The sequence below is a fragment of the Bubalus kerabau genome, chromosome X (assembly GCF_029407905.1).
Source record: "Bubalus kerabau isolate K-KA32 ecotype Philippines breed swamp buffalo chromosome X, PCC_UOA_SB_1v2, whole genome shotgun sequence".
Taxonomy (NCBI): domain Eukaryota; kingdom Metazoa; phylum Chordata; class Mammalia; order Artiodactyla; family Bovidae; genus Bubalus; species Bubalus kerabau.
The window spans coordinates 12,873,092-12,893,300 of NC_073647.1; the positions used below are offsets into that span (position 1 = coordinate 12,873,092).

At 36.3% G+C, this 20,209-nt stretch overlaps 1 protein-coding gene across 1 annotated transcript in view; it reads right to left on the minus strand.

The window, feature by feature from the left end:
• Positions 1–20,209, minus strand: part of TENM1 (teneurin transmembrane protein 1) — a 670,347-nt gene that overhangs the window by 373,291 nt on the left and 276,847 nt on the right. The window contains exon 6 of the mRNA XM_055565537.1: positions 12,293–12,531. Within this exon, the coding sequence (XP_055421512.1) occupies positions 12,293–12,531 (239 nt within the window). The remainder of the gene's footprint in view (positions 1–12,292; positions 12,532–20,209) is intronic.

Here is a 20,209-nt window from a genome sequence, read left to right on the forward strand (position 1 = left end):
TTTTACATGGTTTGCTTAATTAAATTAAAAAGAAAACCTACAAGGACATTATCAAGATTCCCATTTTATAGATGAGGAAGCTGAGGGATGGAGGCAGTAATGAAGCTACCAAAGTGAATGAGATGCTTTTTGGTGAGCGTACTTATCGACAGGAAACTTTGTGAGAAAGGGCACTGTCTGTGAAGATTCTTGGGGAAAAAACTCGACTTAAATTCTATCTATTAAAGAAAATTAAGTATGTCACATAAATGGAGCAAGCAATGTCCTGGGTGTTTTGCATGCTCTATTTCATTTAATTAAAAATATGATGAAGGTGTTATCAACATTCCCAATTTTATAGACAAGGAAACTCATTTATAGATGAGGGATAGAGGCATTAATGAAGATACTAGTAAGTGAAAGAGATACTTTTAGGTTAGCATATACATGTGTACTTAGTAAACTTTGTGGGAAAGGGCACTGGCTATCTAGATTGATGGGGGAAACAGTTGATTTCAATTCAACCTATTAAAAAATGTAAATATATTACTCAGATCTACTAAGAAATGTCCCAGGTATTTTACATGCTCTGCTTCATTTAATTAAAAAAAAACAAACCTACAAGTAAGGTGTTATCAACATTCCCATTTGATAGATGAGGAAACTGAGGCTAGAGGCATTAATATGTTACTAATAAGTAAAAGGCTTCTCTGATAGCTCAGTTGGTAAAGAATCTGTCTGCAGTGCAGGAGACCTGGGTTTGATCCCTGGGTTGGGAAGATTCCCTGGAGAAGGGAAAGGCTACCCATTCCAGTATTCTGGCCTAGAGAATTCCATAAGTAAAAGAGATCCTTTTTGGTAAGCATTTTTATCAACACTTAGTAAAATCCGAGGGAAAGTTCATTTACTACCTAGATTGTGAGCAAAATAAATCTCGATTTCAATTCTATTAAAGAAAAACAAAATTAAGTATGTTAACTTAGATCTATGAAGCAATGTCCTGGGAGTTTTAAATGCTTTGCCTAATTTCATTAAAAAGAAAATCAACAAGGAAGGTGTTATCAACATTCACATTTTATAGATGAGGAAACTGAGGCACTGAGTCATAAATGAAGTTAATAGTAAGTGAAAGAGATGAGTTTTGGTGAGCCTATTTACCAATAAAGGTAAACATTGTGGGAAAGGGCATCTATCTAGATTGTTGGGCAAAAAAAAGTTGACTTCAATTCTATTAAAAAAAAAAACAAAATTAAGTATGTTACTTAGTTCTACTAAGCAAAGTCCTTAGTGTTTTACATTCTGTGTTTCATTTAATTTAAAAGAAAATCTATGAGAAAGCTGTTTTCAAGATTCCCATATTATATATGAGGAAACTGAGGTACAGAGTCATTAATGATGTCACTAGATACTGAGATGCTTTTTGGTGAGCGTTTATCTATACTTAGTAAACTTTGTGGGAAAGGGCATTCTCTACCTAGATTGTTGAGGAAAAATACTTGATTTCAATTCTATATTAAAACAGATAAAATTATTTACTAGATCTACTAAGCAATATCATGCTTAGTTTTACATGGGTTTTACAAGCAGGGTTTTACATACACTGCTTCAATTAGTTGAAAAAAATCTACCAGGAAAGTGTTATCAATATTCCCATTTTATAAATTAGGAAACTGAGGCACAGAGGCATTAATGATGTGAATGAGATGCTTTTTGAGAGCGTATGCATCGAAACTTTGCAAACTTTGTGGGAAAGGGCATTGACTATCTAGATTTTAATTCTATTAAAAAAAATAAGAATGTTACTTAGATCTATTAAGCAATGTCCTGGGTGTTTACATGCTCTATTTTATTTAATTAAAAAGAAAATATACGAGGAATGTGTTATCATGATTCCCATTTTACAGATGAGGAAGCTGAGACATAGAGGCATTAGTGAAGTTACTAATAAGTGAAAGAGAAGATTTTTCATGATAGTATTCATCTACACTTAGTAAAGATTGTGGGAAAGGGCACTGTCTATCTAGATTGATGGGAGAAAAACTAGATTTCATTTCTGTTAAAAAAAGAAACTTAAATATGTTACTTAAGTCTACTAAGCAATGTCCTGGGTATTTTACATCTCTGCTTCATTTAACTGAAAAAAAAAAAAAAAACCTATGGGTAAGGTGTTATCAACATTCCCATTTTATAGAGGAGGAAACTGAGGCTAGAGGCATTAATGAAGTTGCTACTATGTGAAAGAGAAACTTTTTAGGAGCATATATATCTACACTTAGTAAAATTCATGGGAATGGGCATTGGCTATATATATTGTGAGCAAAATTAATCTCTATTTCAATTCTCTCTATTAAAAAGAAACAAAATTAAGTATGTTAGTTAGATCTACTAAGCAATGTCCTGGGTGTTCTACATTCCCATTTTATAGATGAGGAAACTTAGGCAGAGAGGTATTAATGAAGTTACTAGCAAGTGAAAGAAATACTTTTTGGTGAGTGTCTTTATCCATACTTAGTAAACTTTGTGGGAAAGGGCATTGTCTATATAGATTTCTGGGGAAAGAAAACTCGATTTCAATTCTATATACTAAAAAAAAAAGTATGGCTACTTAGATGTACTAAGCATTGTCCTGGGTGTTTTACATGCTCTTCTGCATTTAATTAAACAAAAATCTATGAGGAATGTGTTATCAACACTCCCATTTTATAGATAAGTAAACAGAGGCTAGAGACATTAATGAAGTTACAAGTAAGTGAAAGAGATGCTTTTTGGTGAGCATATTCATGTATACTTAGTAACCTTTTGGGAAAGGATATTTCCCTTTCCTACTTAGAGTGATGGGGGAAAAAATCTTTATATCAATTCTATCTGTTTAAGAACAAAAAAGAAAAGTTAACTATGTCACTTAGATCTACTAAGCAATGTTCTGGGTGTTTTACATGCTCTGCTTCATTTAAATTAAAAAAAAAATCCTTGAGGAAGGTGTTATCAACATTCCCAATTTATAGATGAGGAAACTGAGGCACAGAGGTATTAATGAAGTTACTGGAATGTGAAGACATGCTTTTTTATAGCATATTTATCTAAAATTAGTAAACTTTGCGGCAAAGGGCACAGTCTATCTAGATTTTTTGGAAAAAATAAACTCGATTTCAATTATCTCTATTTAAAAAAATAACATAATTAAGTATGTTACTTTGATCTACTAAGCAATGTCCTGGGTGTTTTACATACTCTGCTTCATTTAATTAAAAAGAAAATCTGTGAGGAAAGTGTTATCAACATTCCCATTTTATAGATGAGGAAACTGAGGCACAGTGGCATTAACGGATTACTAGTAAATGAAAGAGATGCTTTTTGGTGAGCATATTTATCTACACTTGGTAAACTATTAGGGTAAGGGCATTGTCTATGTAGATTTTTGAGGAAAAAATACTCAATTTCAATTCTATTAAAAAAAAACAAAATTAAATATGTAACTTAGATCTATTAAGCAATGTCCTGGTTATTTTACTTGCTCTGCTTCATTTAATTAAAAAGAAAATCTACGAGGAAGGTGTTATTAACATTCCCATTTTATAGATGAAGAAACTGAGGCACAGAGGCATTAATGAAGTTACTAGTAAGTGAAAGAGATGAGTTTTGTTGGGAATATTTATGTATACTTGTAAACACTGTGGGAAAGGCATTGTCTACCTAGATTGTTGGGGGGGAAAAACTGCAATTTCATTCTCCCTATTTAAAAAAGATAAAATTAAGTATCTTACTTAGATGTACTAAGAAATGTCCTGGGTTTTTCACATGTTCTGTTTCATTTAATTAAAAAGAAATTCTACAAGGAAGTTATCATCAACAGTCCCATTTATTAGATGAGGAAACTGAGGCAAAGAGGCATTAATGACATTACTAATAAGTTTACGAGATTCTCTTTGGTGAGCATATTTATCTATACTTAGTAAACTTTGTGGGAAAGGGCATTGTCCATCTAGCTTGTTGGGGCAACAAAACTTGATTTCAATTCAATTTCAATTTTTTAAGAAAAAAACAACATTACTTAGATCTATTAAGCAATGTCTTGGGTGTTTTACATGGTCTGTTCCATTTAATTAAAAAGAAAATCTATGAGGAAGTTGTTATCAACATTCCATTTTACAGATGAGGAAATTGAGGCATAGAGGCATTAATGAAGTTACTAGTAATCGAAAGAGATCCTTTTTGGTGAGCGTATTTATCTATACCTCATAAAACTTGTGGCAAAGGGCATTGTCTAGCTAGATAATTGGGGAAAAAACTCCATTTCAATTCTATTAAAAACAACAACTAAGTTTCTGAATTTTCCAAAATCAAAATTTGTCTTACTCTGTTTTTTCCCTATATTTGAAAGTATTTGCACTTTTTTTGTCATGCAGGCAAAATAAGCACATTGATTATATAGCTTTCAGCGTGTTATTCCTCCACCATAATCGTAGCCTAGAAAGGTGGGTAATTTGGACTAGCATAAAGGAGGCAGAAGAAAGCCCTGAACTCACTGTTACTCAATTTTTGTGCAGAGAGCAAGTGAAGTAGGCACTCTGCCCTCTTGAATAGTTCCATTCTTAAACTTTTGATCACAGAATTGGGTTCAGTATTCTATCTCTCCTAATTCTGTATTAATAACCATTCTGGTCAACTTTCTACATGTGGGCTATATAGTATGTCATGGCAAAGAGATTTATGGACTTAACTTATTTCATCCGTAGAGTTTGGATACTAACTGCATCCTGTGAAGGTGGGAAGAATTACTACTAATTTCATGGCAAAAGAAAGCAACATCGATATCATTAACTGATCATATTTAGTATGAGAGCCAGAAATCTCTACTCCCCAACTCTTTTAATGCAACAGCCTGTTTGACCCCAAGCACAATGTATTCTTGTGAGTTTCTATTGCCTCTTATATACAAACTGCTGACTGTGGAGAAACTTGATCAAAACATCAAATATTACCAGAGAAGCCGAGTTTGTGCCCTTCACAACCATTGATGAAGTACCTTAACCTCGCCTCCTCTTGATGCCTTGCATATGGTCATCTGTCTTCCTGACTATGACTTCATAAGACTTATTTGTAAATTCAAGCAAATGTGCTTCTGACTGGCACTGATACATCACTGATGCCAAAATATCAGAGAGGATGAAGCATAAGGACCTTTTTTTGGATTCAGATGGAAAATACTACTGATTTATGGGTAAGTGATGACAATAGTCATTCCATAATATCTTCATATAATCAGTATGTTCCCATGCCTCCCTTCACTGAATTTTATGACCTCAAAACTTATTCAAAGAAATTATTTTTTTGCTGACCCAAAAGGTATAGTGGGGAGAAGTGGGGATGGGGCTAGTTGCGTGAACCCAGCTCTGACTTTTCACTTGCTGGATTTCCACTGCTTTTCAATGACCACTTACAGAGCCATAATTCACAGAATGACTATTGATGTCCCACTGATATTGATGTGATTTCCCCTAGTGGATTGGGGGCAGCACAGCCTACAGGCATTAGTATCTAAAGGTTATATACAATGGATAATAGAGGAAAATGAAATAGCGGAAAGGAATCTGCATGGCAAACAGAAGCAGTAAATAGTTTCAGTGAAAGATCTTAGTTGGGTTACACAGCAACTGCAGGGGGATTAAAAAAAAAAAAAAAAGGCCCGATAACTCTTACAGACTCAGCAAGAGTTGAGAGTGAAATGGTTTCCTATTTTGAAATATAATACTTTTTTATTTCAACCACAGAAAGCCATTTAAAAATCATCTTGTGTGTTACAGTTGTTATGTGACATCTTTCAGCTGAATGCCTATTTATGAATTCCTACTCTACCCTCCTGAGGTGGTCCATGATACAGCACAGATGGAGTAAGTGGAGGAAGAGATTTTAACCAATTTGTCCAAAGTCACATAATGTTCAGCTCATGACAGAAGTCAGAACAAAGTTCGTGTTTGCCATTAATATTGCCTCATCCTGAACCCACTCAACCTACTGTGCTGTGCTTAGTCGCTCAGTCATGTCCGATTCTTTGTAACCCAATGCATGGACTGTAGCCTGTCAGGCTCCTCTGTCCATGGGGATTCTCCAGGCAAGAATACTGGAATGGGCTGCCATGCCCTCCTCCAGGGGATCGCCCCAACCCAGGGAAACAAACCCAGGTGTCCTGCATTGCGGGTGGATTCTTTACCATCTGAGCCACCAGAGAAGCCCTCAACCTACTGTACTAGCATTTAACCTGGTATTTCTGTCTTTTCAAAGTCTCATGGTAAATCATTTCAGTAGATACTCTCACCAATCCACACATCTTAGTTGACGTAACCATTGCAATGGATGGCCTGGTAAATCTAATTTAATTTGTGATTTAATAAGAAAAAAACATGGTGGGTTTACTTAGTAGTGAAAGTGAAAGTTGCTCAGTTCAGTTCAGTTCAGTCACTCAGTCATGTCTGCCTCTTTGCGATCCCATGAACTGCAGCACTCCAGGCCTCCCTGTCCATCACCAATTCCCAGAGTTTACTCAAACTCATGTCCATTGAGTCAGTGATGCCATCTAACCATCTCATCCTCTGTTGTCCCCTTCTCCTGCCCACAATCTTTCCCAGCATCAGGGTCTTTTCCAGTGAGTCAGCTCATCACATCAGGTGGCCAAAGTATTGGAGTTTCAGCTTCAGCATCAGTCCATCCAGTGAACACCCAGGACTCATCTCCTTTATGATGGACTGGTTGGATCTCCTTGTAGTCCAAGGGACTATCAAGAGTCTTCTCCAACACCAGAGTTCAAAAGCATCAATTCTTTGGCACTCAGCTTTCTTTATAGCCCAGCTTTCACATTCATATATGACCACTGGAAAAACCACAGCCTTGACTAGACAAACCTTTGTTGGCAAAGTAATGTCTCTGCTTTTCAATATGCTGCCTAGTTTGGTCATAACTTTCCTTCCAAGGAGTAAACATCTCTTAATTTCCTGGCTGGAATCACTATATGCAGTGATTTTGGAGCCCAAAAAATAAAGTCAGCCACTGTTCCCACTGTTTCCTCATCTATTTGACATGAAGTGATGGGACCGGATGCCATGGTCTTAGTTTTCTGAATGTTGAGCTTAGAGCCAACTTTTTCACTCTCCTCCTTCACTTTCATCAAGAGGCTCTTTAGTTCTTCTTCACTTTCTGCCATAAGGGTGGTGTAATCTGTATATCTGAGGTTATTGATATTTCTCTCAACAATCTTGATTCCAGCTTGTGTTTCCTCTAGCCCAGTGTTTTTCATGATGTACTCTGCATATAAGTTAAATAAGCAGGGGGACAATATACAGCCCTGATATACTCCTTTTCCTATTTGGAACCCGTCTGTTGTCCCATGTCCAGTTCTAACTGTTGCTTCCTGACCTGCATACAGGTTTCTCAAGAGGCAGGTCAGGTGGTCTGGTATTCCTATCTCTTTCAGAATTTTCCACAGTTTATTGTTCCACACTGTCAAAGGCTTTGGAATAGTCAATAAAGCAGAAGTAGATGTTTTTCTGGAACTCTCTCGCTTTTTCGATGATCCAGTGGATGTTGGCAATTTGATCTCTGGTTCCTCTGCCTTTTCTAAAACCAGCTTGAACATCTGGAAGTTCACGGTTCATGTATTGCTGAAGCCTGGCTTGGAGACTTTTAAGCATCACTTTACTAGCGTGTGAGATGAGTGCAATTGTGTGGTAGTTTGAGCATTCTTTGGCATTGCCTTTCTTTGGGATTGGAATGAAATGGAACTTTTCCAGTCCTGTGGCCATGCTGAGTTTTCCAAATTTGCTGGCATACTGAGTCCAGCACACTTGCGGCATCATCTTTCAGGATTTGAAATAGCTCAACTGGAATTCTATCACCTCCACTAGCTTTGTTCGTAGTGATGCTTTCTAAGGCCCACTTGATGTCACTTTCCAGGATGTCTGGCTTTAGGTGAGTGATCACACCATTGTGATTATCTGGGTCATGAAGATCTTTTCTGTACAGTCTTCTGTGTATTCTTGCCACCTCTTCTTAATATCTTCTGCTTCTGTTAGGTCCATACCATTTCTGTCCTGTATTGAGCCCATCTTTGCATGAAATGTTGCTTGGTATCTCTAATTTTCTTGAAGAGATCTCTAGTCTTTCCCATTCTATTGTTTTTCTCTATATCTTTGCATTAATCGCTGAGGAAGGCTTTTTTATCTCTTCTTGCTATTCTTTAGAATTCTGCATTCAAAGGGGTATATCTTTCCTTTTCTCTTTTGCTTTTCACTTCCCTTCTTTTCACAGCTATTTGTAAGGCCTCCGCAGACAGCCATTTTACTTTTTTGAATTTCTTTTTTTGGGGGATGGTCTTTATTCCTGTCTCCTGTACAATGTCATGAACCTCCATCCATAGTTCACCAGACATTCTGTCTATCAGATCTAGTCCCTTAAATCTATTTCTCACTTCCACTGTATGGTCATAAGGGATTTGATTTAGGTCATACCTGAATGGTCTAGTGGTTTTCCCTACTTTCTTCAATTTCAGTCTGAATTTGACAATAAGGACTTCATGATATGAGCCACAGTCAGCTCCTGGTCTTGTTTTTGTTGACTGTATAGAGCTTTTCCATCTTTGGCTGCAAAGAATATAATCAGTCTGATTTCGGTGTTGACCATCTGGTGAGGTCCATGTGTAGAGTCTTCTCTTGTGTTGTTGGAAGAGGGTGTTTGCTATGACCAGTGCATTCTCTTAGCAAAACTCTATTAGCCTTTGCCCTGCTTCATTCTGTACTCCAAGGCCAAGTCTGCCTGTTACTCCAGGTGTTTCTTGACTTCCTACTTTTGCATTCCAGTCCCCTATAATGAAAAGGACATCTTTTTTGGGTGTTAGTTCACTTGTGTCCAACTCTTTGTGACCCCATGGGCTATAGCCTGCCAAACTCCTCTGTCCATGGAAGTCTCCAGGCAAGAATACTGGAGCTGGTTGCCATTCCCTTCTCTAGGGGACCTTCCTGATCTAGGGATCGAACCTGGGTCTCCTGCATTGCAGGCTGATTCTTTACTGTCTGAGTCATCAGGGAAGCCCAAGAAGTAAGTGAGCTGCGAAGTTTATTGCAGTGCTAGGAGAGCAGCAAGGCCTGGCACTCAAATGCTTGTCCTCTAGAGTCAGTCTGCTCTGGCTTAAAGCTCAGGATATCTCCTTCTTAGTGATGTGACCTCTTAATTTCCGTGTGACCTATATGTGATCTCTTACATTGGCTATGCCTCAGTTGTCTCATTTATAAAATAGATTTAATCTGATAACTATCCTTAATGACTGTTGTGAGGATGCAATAAGCTAATACAAGTAGAGTGCTTAATGTAATTTTTTTTTTCAGTAACTTTTATGCACAGGGTTGCTATGTGCCAGGCAGTGTTTGTGGAGCTAGGATACAGCCATGAATAAAACAGTTAACTCTGAGAAACAGTGAATGTTAACAGTGAGTAGTAAGTATAAAGATGATGCTTTTGAACTGTGGTGTTAGAAAAGATTCTTGAGAGTCCCTTGGACTGCAAGGAGATCCAATCAGGCCATCCTAAAGGAGATCAGTCTTGGGTATTCATTGGAAGGACTGATGCTGAGGCTGAAACTCCAATACTTCGGCCACTTCATGCGAAGAATTGACTCATTGGAAAAGATCTTGATGCTGGGAGGGATTGAGGGCAGGAGGAGAAGGGGATGACAGAGGATGAGATGGCTGGATGGCATCACCGACTCGATGCACATGAGTTTGGGTGAACTCCAGGAGTTGGTGATGGACAGGGAGGCCTGGTGTGCTGCGATTCATGGGGTCGCAGAGTCAGACACGACTGAGCGACTGAACTGAACTGAATGGTAACAACAGCGATAATAATATTTAACATTTATGATATACTTATATGGCTCACCTAGTAAAGAGTCTGCCTGCAATGCAGGAGACTTGGGTTTGATCCCTGGGTTGGAAAGATCCCCTAGAGAGGGGAAAGGCTTTCCGCTCCAGTATTCTGGCCTGGAGAATTCCATGGACTGTATAGTCAATGGGGTTGCAGAGTCGGACACGACAGAGCAACTTTCACTTCACTATATGTTTTAGGCAGTCTTCCAAGTTCTTTAGATATATTAACTCCTTTAATTAGGTGACAACCCTATGTTACAGGTAGTGTTTTAGGACAATTTTACAGATGAGAAAATGGAGGCCTTAAAAGGGTAAATAATTTGCCAAAGATAATGTGCGTAAGAAGTGGCAGAGGTCTGAAAATCCTTGTTCATGACCATTGTACTGTATTGCCTTGTTGTCATATTAAATATATTAATATATGCCACTGTTTACCCTATTAAAATGGCAGTCCTTGAAATAACTGAAACATTTTATTTTCACATCTGAAATGACTATATAATCTAATTAAACAAGGCTCAGAGTGTATAATACAATTTTTATATAAGAGGGCATGTAAAAAATTTAAATGGAAACATAGGTTTGGACAGAGTATAAATCTATTAATAAAGAACTTGGATTTGTTTATTCCAAATGTAAAGTCTTATGTCTAAAATATCATCTCTTTGTACAGTAAAAGCTAAAAGAAGATAACCTATAAGATAAAAATTGGTCTCATAATTGAACAAGGACATTTTAAAGGGCCTCTAATGTATTTAAACTTTTCAAATTATTTCTTGATTTGAATGATACCATATTAAAATCCTGTTTATATTATAGTACTTTCTCATCTCAGACCTCCATTCCTTCCACATCATTCCTCATTAAACGTTATTACAATCTAAATAAATGTTCATACTGAGTTGTCCTAAATTGTCTGAGATAAAGGACGTATTTTTGATCTTATAGGTTAATATTATCCACATCTAATAGAAGCATTGTTCAATGTATTCAGATTGTACAATGAAAATAGAAAAGAGATAATCATGAACATCAATATAGGCTGTGATCTTATATTGCTGACATTATCAGTGACTCCCCTACAAAATATATTTGCTTACTTACTATCCTTTGTTCTATGACTCATAAAAACTGGTCATGAGAACTTTCTTATTGTTCACATTTTTAATAAATCAGACTCAACAAAACTTACTTTTTTATAATTAGAAGAAACTCTAAATTCCTTTTTTAATCTATCTCTCAGAACCATATTCAACATATCTTTGTGGATAATTCCTCTTCAATTAGGAAATCAGGCTAAACTTGAAAGGAAGATATGAGTGACATACTTAGAAAGAAATTTTTTTCTACCATCATATGTTAGTCTTCTAGGAATACTGCTTCCACAAAATACATATTTCTTAAGTTAATTTACATTTTAGACCACAAAAGCACTCAAACAAGGAAATTAATGTTCAGTCAAATTAAAATGTCATCCAGAAAAATCAATATGACTTGCTATTGAGAAAGGGTGACTTGGGGGCTTCCCAGGTGGCTCAGTGATAAATATGCCTGCAATGCAGGAGACACGGGTTCGAACTATAATTTTGGAAGACCCCCTGGAGAAGAAAATGGCAACCCACTCTAGTATTCTTTCCTGGGGAAATCCCAGGGACAGAGGAGCCTGGCGGGCTTCAGTCCATGGAGTTGCAAAGAGTCAGACACGACTTAGTCACTGAGCATGTGAGCGCGCGCACGCACACACACACACACACACACACACACCCCAAGGATGACTTTAATCAAGATGCCTCAAGAAGAAGAATATTTTTCTTAAAAGTAGAAAGTGTGCCTCACTACTATTTTCTGCTTTATCATTGCAAACATAGTAACCACACAATTTTGCCGCCATTTACCGAGTGAAAATAAGAAGACCTTTTTTTAGTCCCAGTATAAAATTCCACATCCTTGGAAAGAAATTATGCCCTAGGTTTTCCAATAGCTTCCAAATAACTACTACTTTAATGAAATTGCTACCTGAAAATTCAGTAGCAGTATTATTTTTTAACTATAATTTAAGAAGCTACTGTAGATTGGTACTTATGACTTCTAATGAGAAAACCATAACAACCTTCTAATTGAAGGGAAAATGGTTAACTACAGTAATTGCAATCAATAAGACTGTGCTAGTAGTATAAATATTTCTTCTCAAAGAGCAGTTCTTACCCTCCTCAGCAGTATTTAAGGTTAGGAAGTACCAAAAAAAACCTAATTAGAAATCTATTTGTGATTTGTAATACTAAGCCTTAGTTCAAATTTGTAGGTCAGAGAGTATAGAAAGAAACCCCTCACTCCCAACTCCAGCACCAGCAAAACCAGATTTTGATGGAGAAGAAAAGTGAAGCGTGGCAAAAAGGGCTTACCAATGACATAGGCTAGTAACAAGGCCAGAGTCACTGTGATCGCAGTGGCACTCAAGGCCGTGCACTTCCAATTGCAGCACCTGTAGGGTTTGTTGAAGGTAAAGGCAGGTCTGGAAAAGGTGCTTCGAGGAAGTGGCCTGGGGGGAGGCGAGTACACAGTATTGGAGGTCAGTGGGTAGTTCTGACTGGCTGCGCTAAAGATGGCCGAGGAACCAGATCCGTGCTTGAACAGGAAATGCCTGCAGAAAAGAAACAAAAATTTGGGCGATCAAAACCAAAGCCACTTGCTACAGAAACATAAACCCCAATAAACAATCATGCTACAATAAAGCAAAAGGGAACTCGGAAGAACTCAACAAAATTTTCATATACCTAACACTTAACTCCACAATGCCCATGGTGGTCTTCTTTTTGTCTTCCTATTTTAGATTTTTAAGAGGAAGAAAGAGATCTTCTGTTCCTGAATTTTTGACTAATGAGGTTCTCAATCTCTGAGCATTACCCTTCCACATTTGGTGGCATTCACTATACTGCTCCCAGTATATATTTATACTGAATATAATACGCAAGAACAGGAGGAGAAGTATCATCAGGCATTTTGATAATATGAATGGCCCAGAGGCCAGTATTTAGAGACTAGCTTTCACAGACACATTTTCACCTAATATTTTATTATAAAACTTGCCAAACATACAGCTAAAGCAAAGAATTTTTATAACAAACATACATCTACTCCAGAGAATATCAAGTGAAGAAATTCAGTAAATCTGGACTAGGTCCTAAGCAAGTATATTTTAATAAAACATCCTAGGTAAGTTTAATGTGTATCTCCAGTTGAGCAGCACTGGTCTTAAAAATACTAGATTTAAATTTTAAAAGGCGATTATCAAATAAATATTTTTAAAAATAAAAAAACAAAACCACACATATACTTGTGAACTAGATTCTATACTTAACATATGATTATATTCACTTTATCACATTTTTATCCATCTCACAATTCCTGTCTTAATCCATCTTTTTTAAAAACATCTCATTTTTTACTTCATTTGTAAGCATTTCAAAATAAGCTGCATACATCAGTACACTTCTCTTGACATCTTTTAAATTTTATATTATTATCTAGAGTTCAATAAGTTCTTACAGATTTTTAATGTAAAATTTATACACAATGAGTTTTGAGTTTTTTAGATTCCACATATGAGTGATATCCTACAGTATTTCTTTCTCTGATTTATCTCACAGCACAAGATCCTTGAGGTCTGTACATGAACTGGTAAAAACAAAGAGCACAGTATTGGTTACCAAGGGCTGATAAGTGGGGATAGGGGGATGTTTAAGGCTACAAACTTGCAACTAGCAGAGAAACAAGTCTTGGAGATCTAATGCACAGTATTGTTATAGACAATAATAATGTAAAAAAAAAATCAAAGATGCTAAGGTGGTAGATCTTAATTATTCCCAATACAAAAGTAAGAATAATTATGTGATAGAGATGTTAGCTAATACTACAGATGACAATGGTATTGCAATATAAAAATGTATCAATTCAATATGGTATACACAAACTTATACACTGTTATAAGTAAATATATTTCAATTTAAAAACTATACACAATTAAACGCACAAATTTGCAGTGTACCTTTTCTGTGACCTAACAAATGCAATCACCTGTGCAACCCAAAGCCCTGTGAAGATACAGAACATTTCCGTCACCCCAGGAAGTGTCCTGTCTTTCTAAGTAAATCTCTATCTCTAATCCCCAGAGGCAACTGCTAGTTTGCATTTTTTTTCCTACCCTGCATTAATTTTACCTGTCCCAGAACTTCATACTGCTGTCATGTTTGATTTACTAAAGGATGTTTATTGACAGCTCATGACTATTGTAATATGGATATTTCATAAACAGTAGTGATACATTCACATGGAAGCAGTTGGCATGAAAATGATTTTGTGTAATACTTTACCCTCATCAAGTGCTAAGTACCATGCATTATGTTAAACACTCATTCTCTCAGTTAATATTCACTCATATGGAATAGGCTATATTATTATCTTCATGGTGTATTTAAAGAAATGGAGGCCTAAAGAGGTTAAGTAACTTGCGTAAATCCACCTAGTAAAAGAATAACAAAGCCATAACAGGATCCCTGGCCATTCCAGCTCCAAAGTCCTCAATCTACTACTCTACTGTTTGGCCTAGGGCAGTAAAACACACTGCTAAATAGAAAACATTCTGTTGCCACGTGTTAATGTAATACATCACAAGACCCTTCCACTGAACAAAGAGACAACATCACCTTGTACATGTCACATATGCTCATCATTAGGAATATTTGAAAACTGATTTCTAGCTTCCATTTTTAAAGAATGAAAGCACGTATGTTTAAATGAAAAAATAACTGTCCACATGTCAGTTAATGAAACTGTCCACATTAGAGTTTTGCTTTAGTTTATGAGGATAAATGGTATTTAAAGGGTAGGATTGCTGAGGGGAGTGGAGATTCACAAGACTTTCTGGAAGATAATTGGCTTTCTATAACAAAAGGCTTAAAAGATGCATATTCTTTGTCCAAAAATTATGCCTACAGGAATTTCTCCTTAGGAAATGATGTGTATGACAATGTATATTGCAGTGTTATTTATAACAGCACAAGATAAACACTCGGATGTTCATTAATATTATTTTATAAATACAGAGAATACTATACAACCATTACAAATTTAATTGTAAAAGAATATCCACTAGAAAAAGTGTTTACAGATCATCAAGTAAAATCATGTAGGTTTCAAAACAATGTGGGCAATACAATTTTTAAAATAAAAGATATGCTCATGGAAAAATAATAATTTGTGTTACCTTTGGATAGTAGGCTTCTTTAAAATTTTCTGCCTTGAGCTTATATTTTTTCTTGTAACTAGTATGGAAAAGATAGGGAGTGGGATGGGTGGAAAGAACGCAGTGACTAACACCAACCACATGCACAGTTGGTTCTATTTAGTGCATGATTTATTGAGTGCCTAGCAACGTCAGGTACCAAATTAGGTACTTTATATGCAATATTTTGATCCTAATATGTCTGTGGGGTTGATATTATTATTGTAATCTTACAGATGATGAAACAGAGACCAAAAGAGGTTTAATAGGAGCAAAGTGGTATGATAACAGCAAAATGATATGATGATAAGGGTCTTATCATAATGAGGTAACATTAAGTGCTTATTTGTGCCAGACATTATTCTAATTAATTCATAAAGCATTATATAATTTAAGCTTCACAACAACCCCATTACAGTAAGCATTTACATTTACAGATGAGAAAACCAACACACAGAGAGGTTAAGTAATTTGTCCACAGTCCAACACCTAGTAACTGGTAAAGCGGACTTTCAAGCCCAAGCAGTCTGGCTCTAGAGCCATTGATCCTAACTACGACATTACAGCACACCACACCAGGGTTCTGCAGTTAGTGGACACAAGAAAATTTGAACCCAGGCCTTGTACATCACAGAAGAAGCATGCTCTGTGTTCATTTGGTCATGTGGATGATACTGAATTGAGCCACACTTTTACCCTGTTGCCTTTGGTACCCGAGGGAAAAACATAAGAATCATGGCTATAAAATCAGTTAGAAAGGATCTCAGAAATCATCTAGCAGCTCAACATGCTCATTCTGCAGATATAAATGGAGGCCCAAAGAATAAAAGTGGATTACTTAAAAGAAACATCAGCAGCTAATGGCATGAATGTACTTAGAATTGGGGACTTGTAAAATAGTATATTTCCATTGCCCTGTGCTACCTGCCAACCAGTCTTCACGGAATCACCACAGAGTTCTAATTTGGATTAACTGACCCAAGCTAACCAAACATAATCTGTTCAAACAGTACTACATAATACATATCTATTTTTTTCTGTAGGTCACATGTTCTCACAGTAAGTTTTAAAGACCATCTTAATTGTTTTGAATGAATGGGGGACCATTAGAGAGAAGCTAGTGTTCGGTCATCAGGACTGTAAAGGAATTATTGCTGCTTTTAAAAGCACTGAATGTATCCCTAGAATGGAAAAACAGTATGTAGCAGAAATAAGATTAAATACATTTTATTGAAAAAGTGACTCATAGCATTAGGTTTCTTTCATTTGATTGTACTTCCTTATTAGTCCCTGAAATAATCACCTTCATGTCATAAGGAGGTAGATTTCTTCTTTGATGTCTTATCTCGCCCAGCCTATGTTTTCTGTGACCATCTAATATACTAGTGAGGGAGAAGTATAGCACTTTGTAAACAGCAGAGTGGAGAAGCCTCCCCATCTCCCTATCACAACTTAGTAGTTACTCTGGAGGTGATAAAACATCACTTGCATATAACTGATCATATACAGCAACACTCGAATAAGCTCCTATGGAATAGAAGAGAAATCTAGCAGTATGGGGCTTTTCAATTCAATGTTTGGAGATAAAATCTTCAATCCTCTGCATATTTATGAAGAACAATTGAATTTTTGAGACAACATAAGTGGCCCCATATGTTGGATATTGATTTGGTTTGGTATATCATTAAGAGGTAGAAGAAAGACAAAGAAAGACAGAGAATTGTTGGCTATTATGATGGCAATTACAAGCAATAATCAATATTCCTGAGCACTGTAATTTCATCTTGATATATACCAAAGGATTGCCAAATGCAGTTTCATAAGTAAAATATTACAGCATAATGAATAAATCCAACAGTTGCAGCAGAGCAACATTTAAACTAATTCATATTTGAGTGGAATCCAAATCACAGTCCTTGGTGAGGGTAGATAATAAAATGAGTTCTGGTACTAAGGTTCCTGTTTTCTTATTAACAAGCTGAGATTAAGAGTCTCTGCTGAAAGTGATCTATACTTTGATGTGCATCATGAAAAACAGCAATGCAAATGCTATGTATTGTCAAAGGCTTTGCAGTCCATTGTTGGAAAGCAAAACTACTGCCTAATGTGTTTTCATAGTCCCTGAAAAAAGTAAGAGCATAAAGACAAATGCACAGTGCTAGACTTCAGCTATGTGCTCATAAAATCAGATCATCTGTCTAAGCACATTGCTTTTCCCAGGGGACCTGAGGATATACTAAAATGTTGCTATCAATTTCATACAATTGGGTTTTTTCCACAGAGGAAATGATAAAAATGCAGTTCAAGAGTTTATGTGTAAGTAGTACTCTCCTTTGCATCTGTTTTAATATTCAACTTCAAATTTAAAAAGGAAAAGCAAGATATTGCCAAAAGGAAATGGGCATATAAGGAAATTGAAAAAAATACCTTTAAGACTGATGAGACTCAGTGGTGGTAAATGGGAATATAATAAATGCTCCTGTAAGGATTTTAAAGGGGGAAAATGTACTATCTCTTTTTAAACCCTACATACAACATAATTCTGAGGGTATCTGTTAGCACTAAATGATGTGATTTAATGTGGCACTTGAAATTCTATAGGAAATAAACAGAAATCTACAGCTTTCTAATAACAGATGCATAAATAACCAGTGAATTTCCCCTTTTACATCTTGTAAACATACTTAGGAGATGCGTTTCCAAACCTGCATTCACTTAGTTACAAGCATTAGACTCATTTTTTTACCCAGAAGAAGGAATTTAACTTACTGCCAGTTAAAAGCTGAGGTTGATTTTTAAAAAAATAATAAAGAGGAAGACTGCAATGAAAAGGTCTTGAGTCAAGTTATTAGGGCCAAATCACATTCAGATATGGTAGTGGAATTTAGATACTTACTCTTTTTAAAAATTATAAAATGCATTTTTTATTGTGATACAAAAACACAAAATACAAAATTTACTACCCTATACCATTTTAGAGTGTATAGTTCAGTAGTATTAAGTATATTCCCATTATGGTGAAACAGATCTCCAAGACTACTGCATCTTGCACATGTGAAACTCTAAACCCATTAAACAACTCCTCTTTCCCCAATCTCCTCAGCCTCTGGTAACCACCATTCTAATTTTTTTCCTCAAATTTGACTATTTTATATACCTCATGTAAGTAGAATCATAAAATATTTGTCTTTTTGTGACATTTCACTTAACATGATGTTCTCTAACTTTAACTATGTGACTGGATCTCCTTCCTCTTCAAGGCTGACTAATTGCATGTATATACCGCTATTTGTTTGGCCATTCATCCATTGATGAACACTTGGGTTGCTTCCACCTGTTGGTTACTGTGAATAATGCTGCTATGAACATGGGCATGCAAATATCTCTGAGATCCTGCTTTCTATTCTTTTGAATATATATCCCAAATTGAGATTGCTGGATCATGTGCCAGCTCTATTTTTATTTTTACAGGAAATCTCCATACTGTTCTTCATAGTAGTTGTATCATTTTACATTCCCACCAACAGTGCAGAGTTCCATTTCTCCACATCCTTGCTAACACTTGTTATTTCTTGTCTTTTTGATGATAGCCATCCTAATGGGTATGAGGTGACACTTCATCATGGTATTGATTTGTATTTCTTTGATGACTGGTGATGTTGAGTGTCTTTTCATGTGCTTGTTGGCTGTTCTTCATATCCTATTTGGAGAAATGTGTATTCTCAGATATTTATTCTTATGCCTCCAAAAACATGAGAAAATAAAAGAAAATGACATGCTGGGTCAGCCCCATTTTCTTCTCTGACAAGAATATTTCATGTTGTTTTGTGGCAAAGTGTGATTACTGGCAAGATACCAACCTCAACATCTCTAGTTTTACATAATAGCCTATTCTTGATACTCCTTTTTAGGATAAATAGATCCAAACTCTGTTTGAGCCTAAATGGTATTATTAGCTTGGACAACCTCTTAGGGTAACAATTTTTTTTTTATTAACAGCTACATAAAAGTGGATTTCAATTTATTTGTTCTAGGGTCCGTTCTTTCAAATTTTAGGCCACCCTGTCCATATGTCCCATTCAAACCTTATATGCAAGTGTTGATAAAGAAGTCTGTAGTCTCTCCATGTTGTTCATAGTTTTTAAGAGTTTTTTTTTTTTTTTTAAATAGTGTCAGGATATCTATGGATTGGGCTTTCCTGGTGGCTCAGTGGTAAAGAATCCACCTACAATGCAGGAATCACAGGAAAGGCAGGTTCAATCCCTAGGTCAGGAAGATCCCCTGGAGGTGGGCATGGCAACTCACTCCAGTATTCTTGCCTGGAGAACCCCATGGACAGAGGAGCCTGGCAGGCTACAGTCCATAGGGTTGCAAAGAGTAGGACATGACTGAAGTGACTTAGCATGCATGCACGCATCTATTGGGTTGGCCAAAAAGTTTGTTTGCATTTTAACAAACAAACTTTAGATATTGGCCAACCCAATATCTAAACCTTAATTTTTATAAGTTTAAGCCTTAGTTCTATAATCTATTTTTTTTAATTTGAGATGACTGGTTTATTATTTTACTTATTTATTGATTGATTCATCTTCATTGTGGTGCAAGAGCTTCTGATTGCAATGACTTCTCTTTCAGTAGAGCATGGACTCCAGGCCCATGGGCTTCAGTAGTTGCAGAACACAAGCTCAACAGTTGTGTCACATGGCCTTCGTTGCCCCATGGCATATGGAATCCTCCTGGACCAGGAACTGAACAATTTCCCCTGTGTTGCCAGATGGATTCTTATCTACCATACCACCAGGGAAGTCCTATCATCTATTCTTAAATGGTAATATTCTATGATCTAGATTAGCATTCTTGTGATTTTCCAAGTGAGGTAGCTTGTTGCTAATGGCAGAGATCTTTAGAAATCTTTTTTTTTTTTTTGGTGGCTATTATTTTCTCTTGCCTCTTAATCAGAAGTAATATCTGCCCTACCTCATCAGTTGCCTCTGGACTGTATATTCACTAAGGGCAGAGACCAAGTATTAATTTTTAC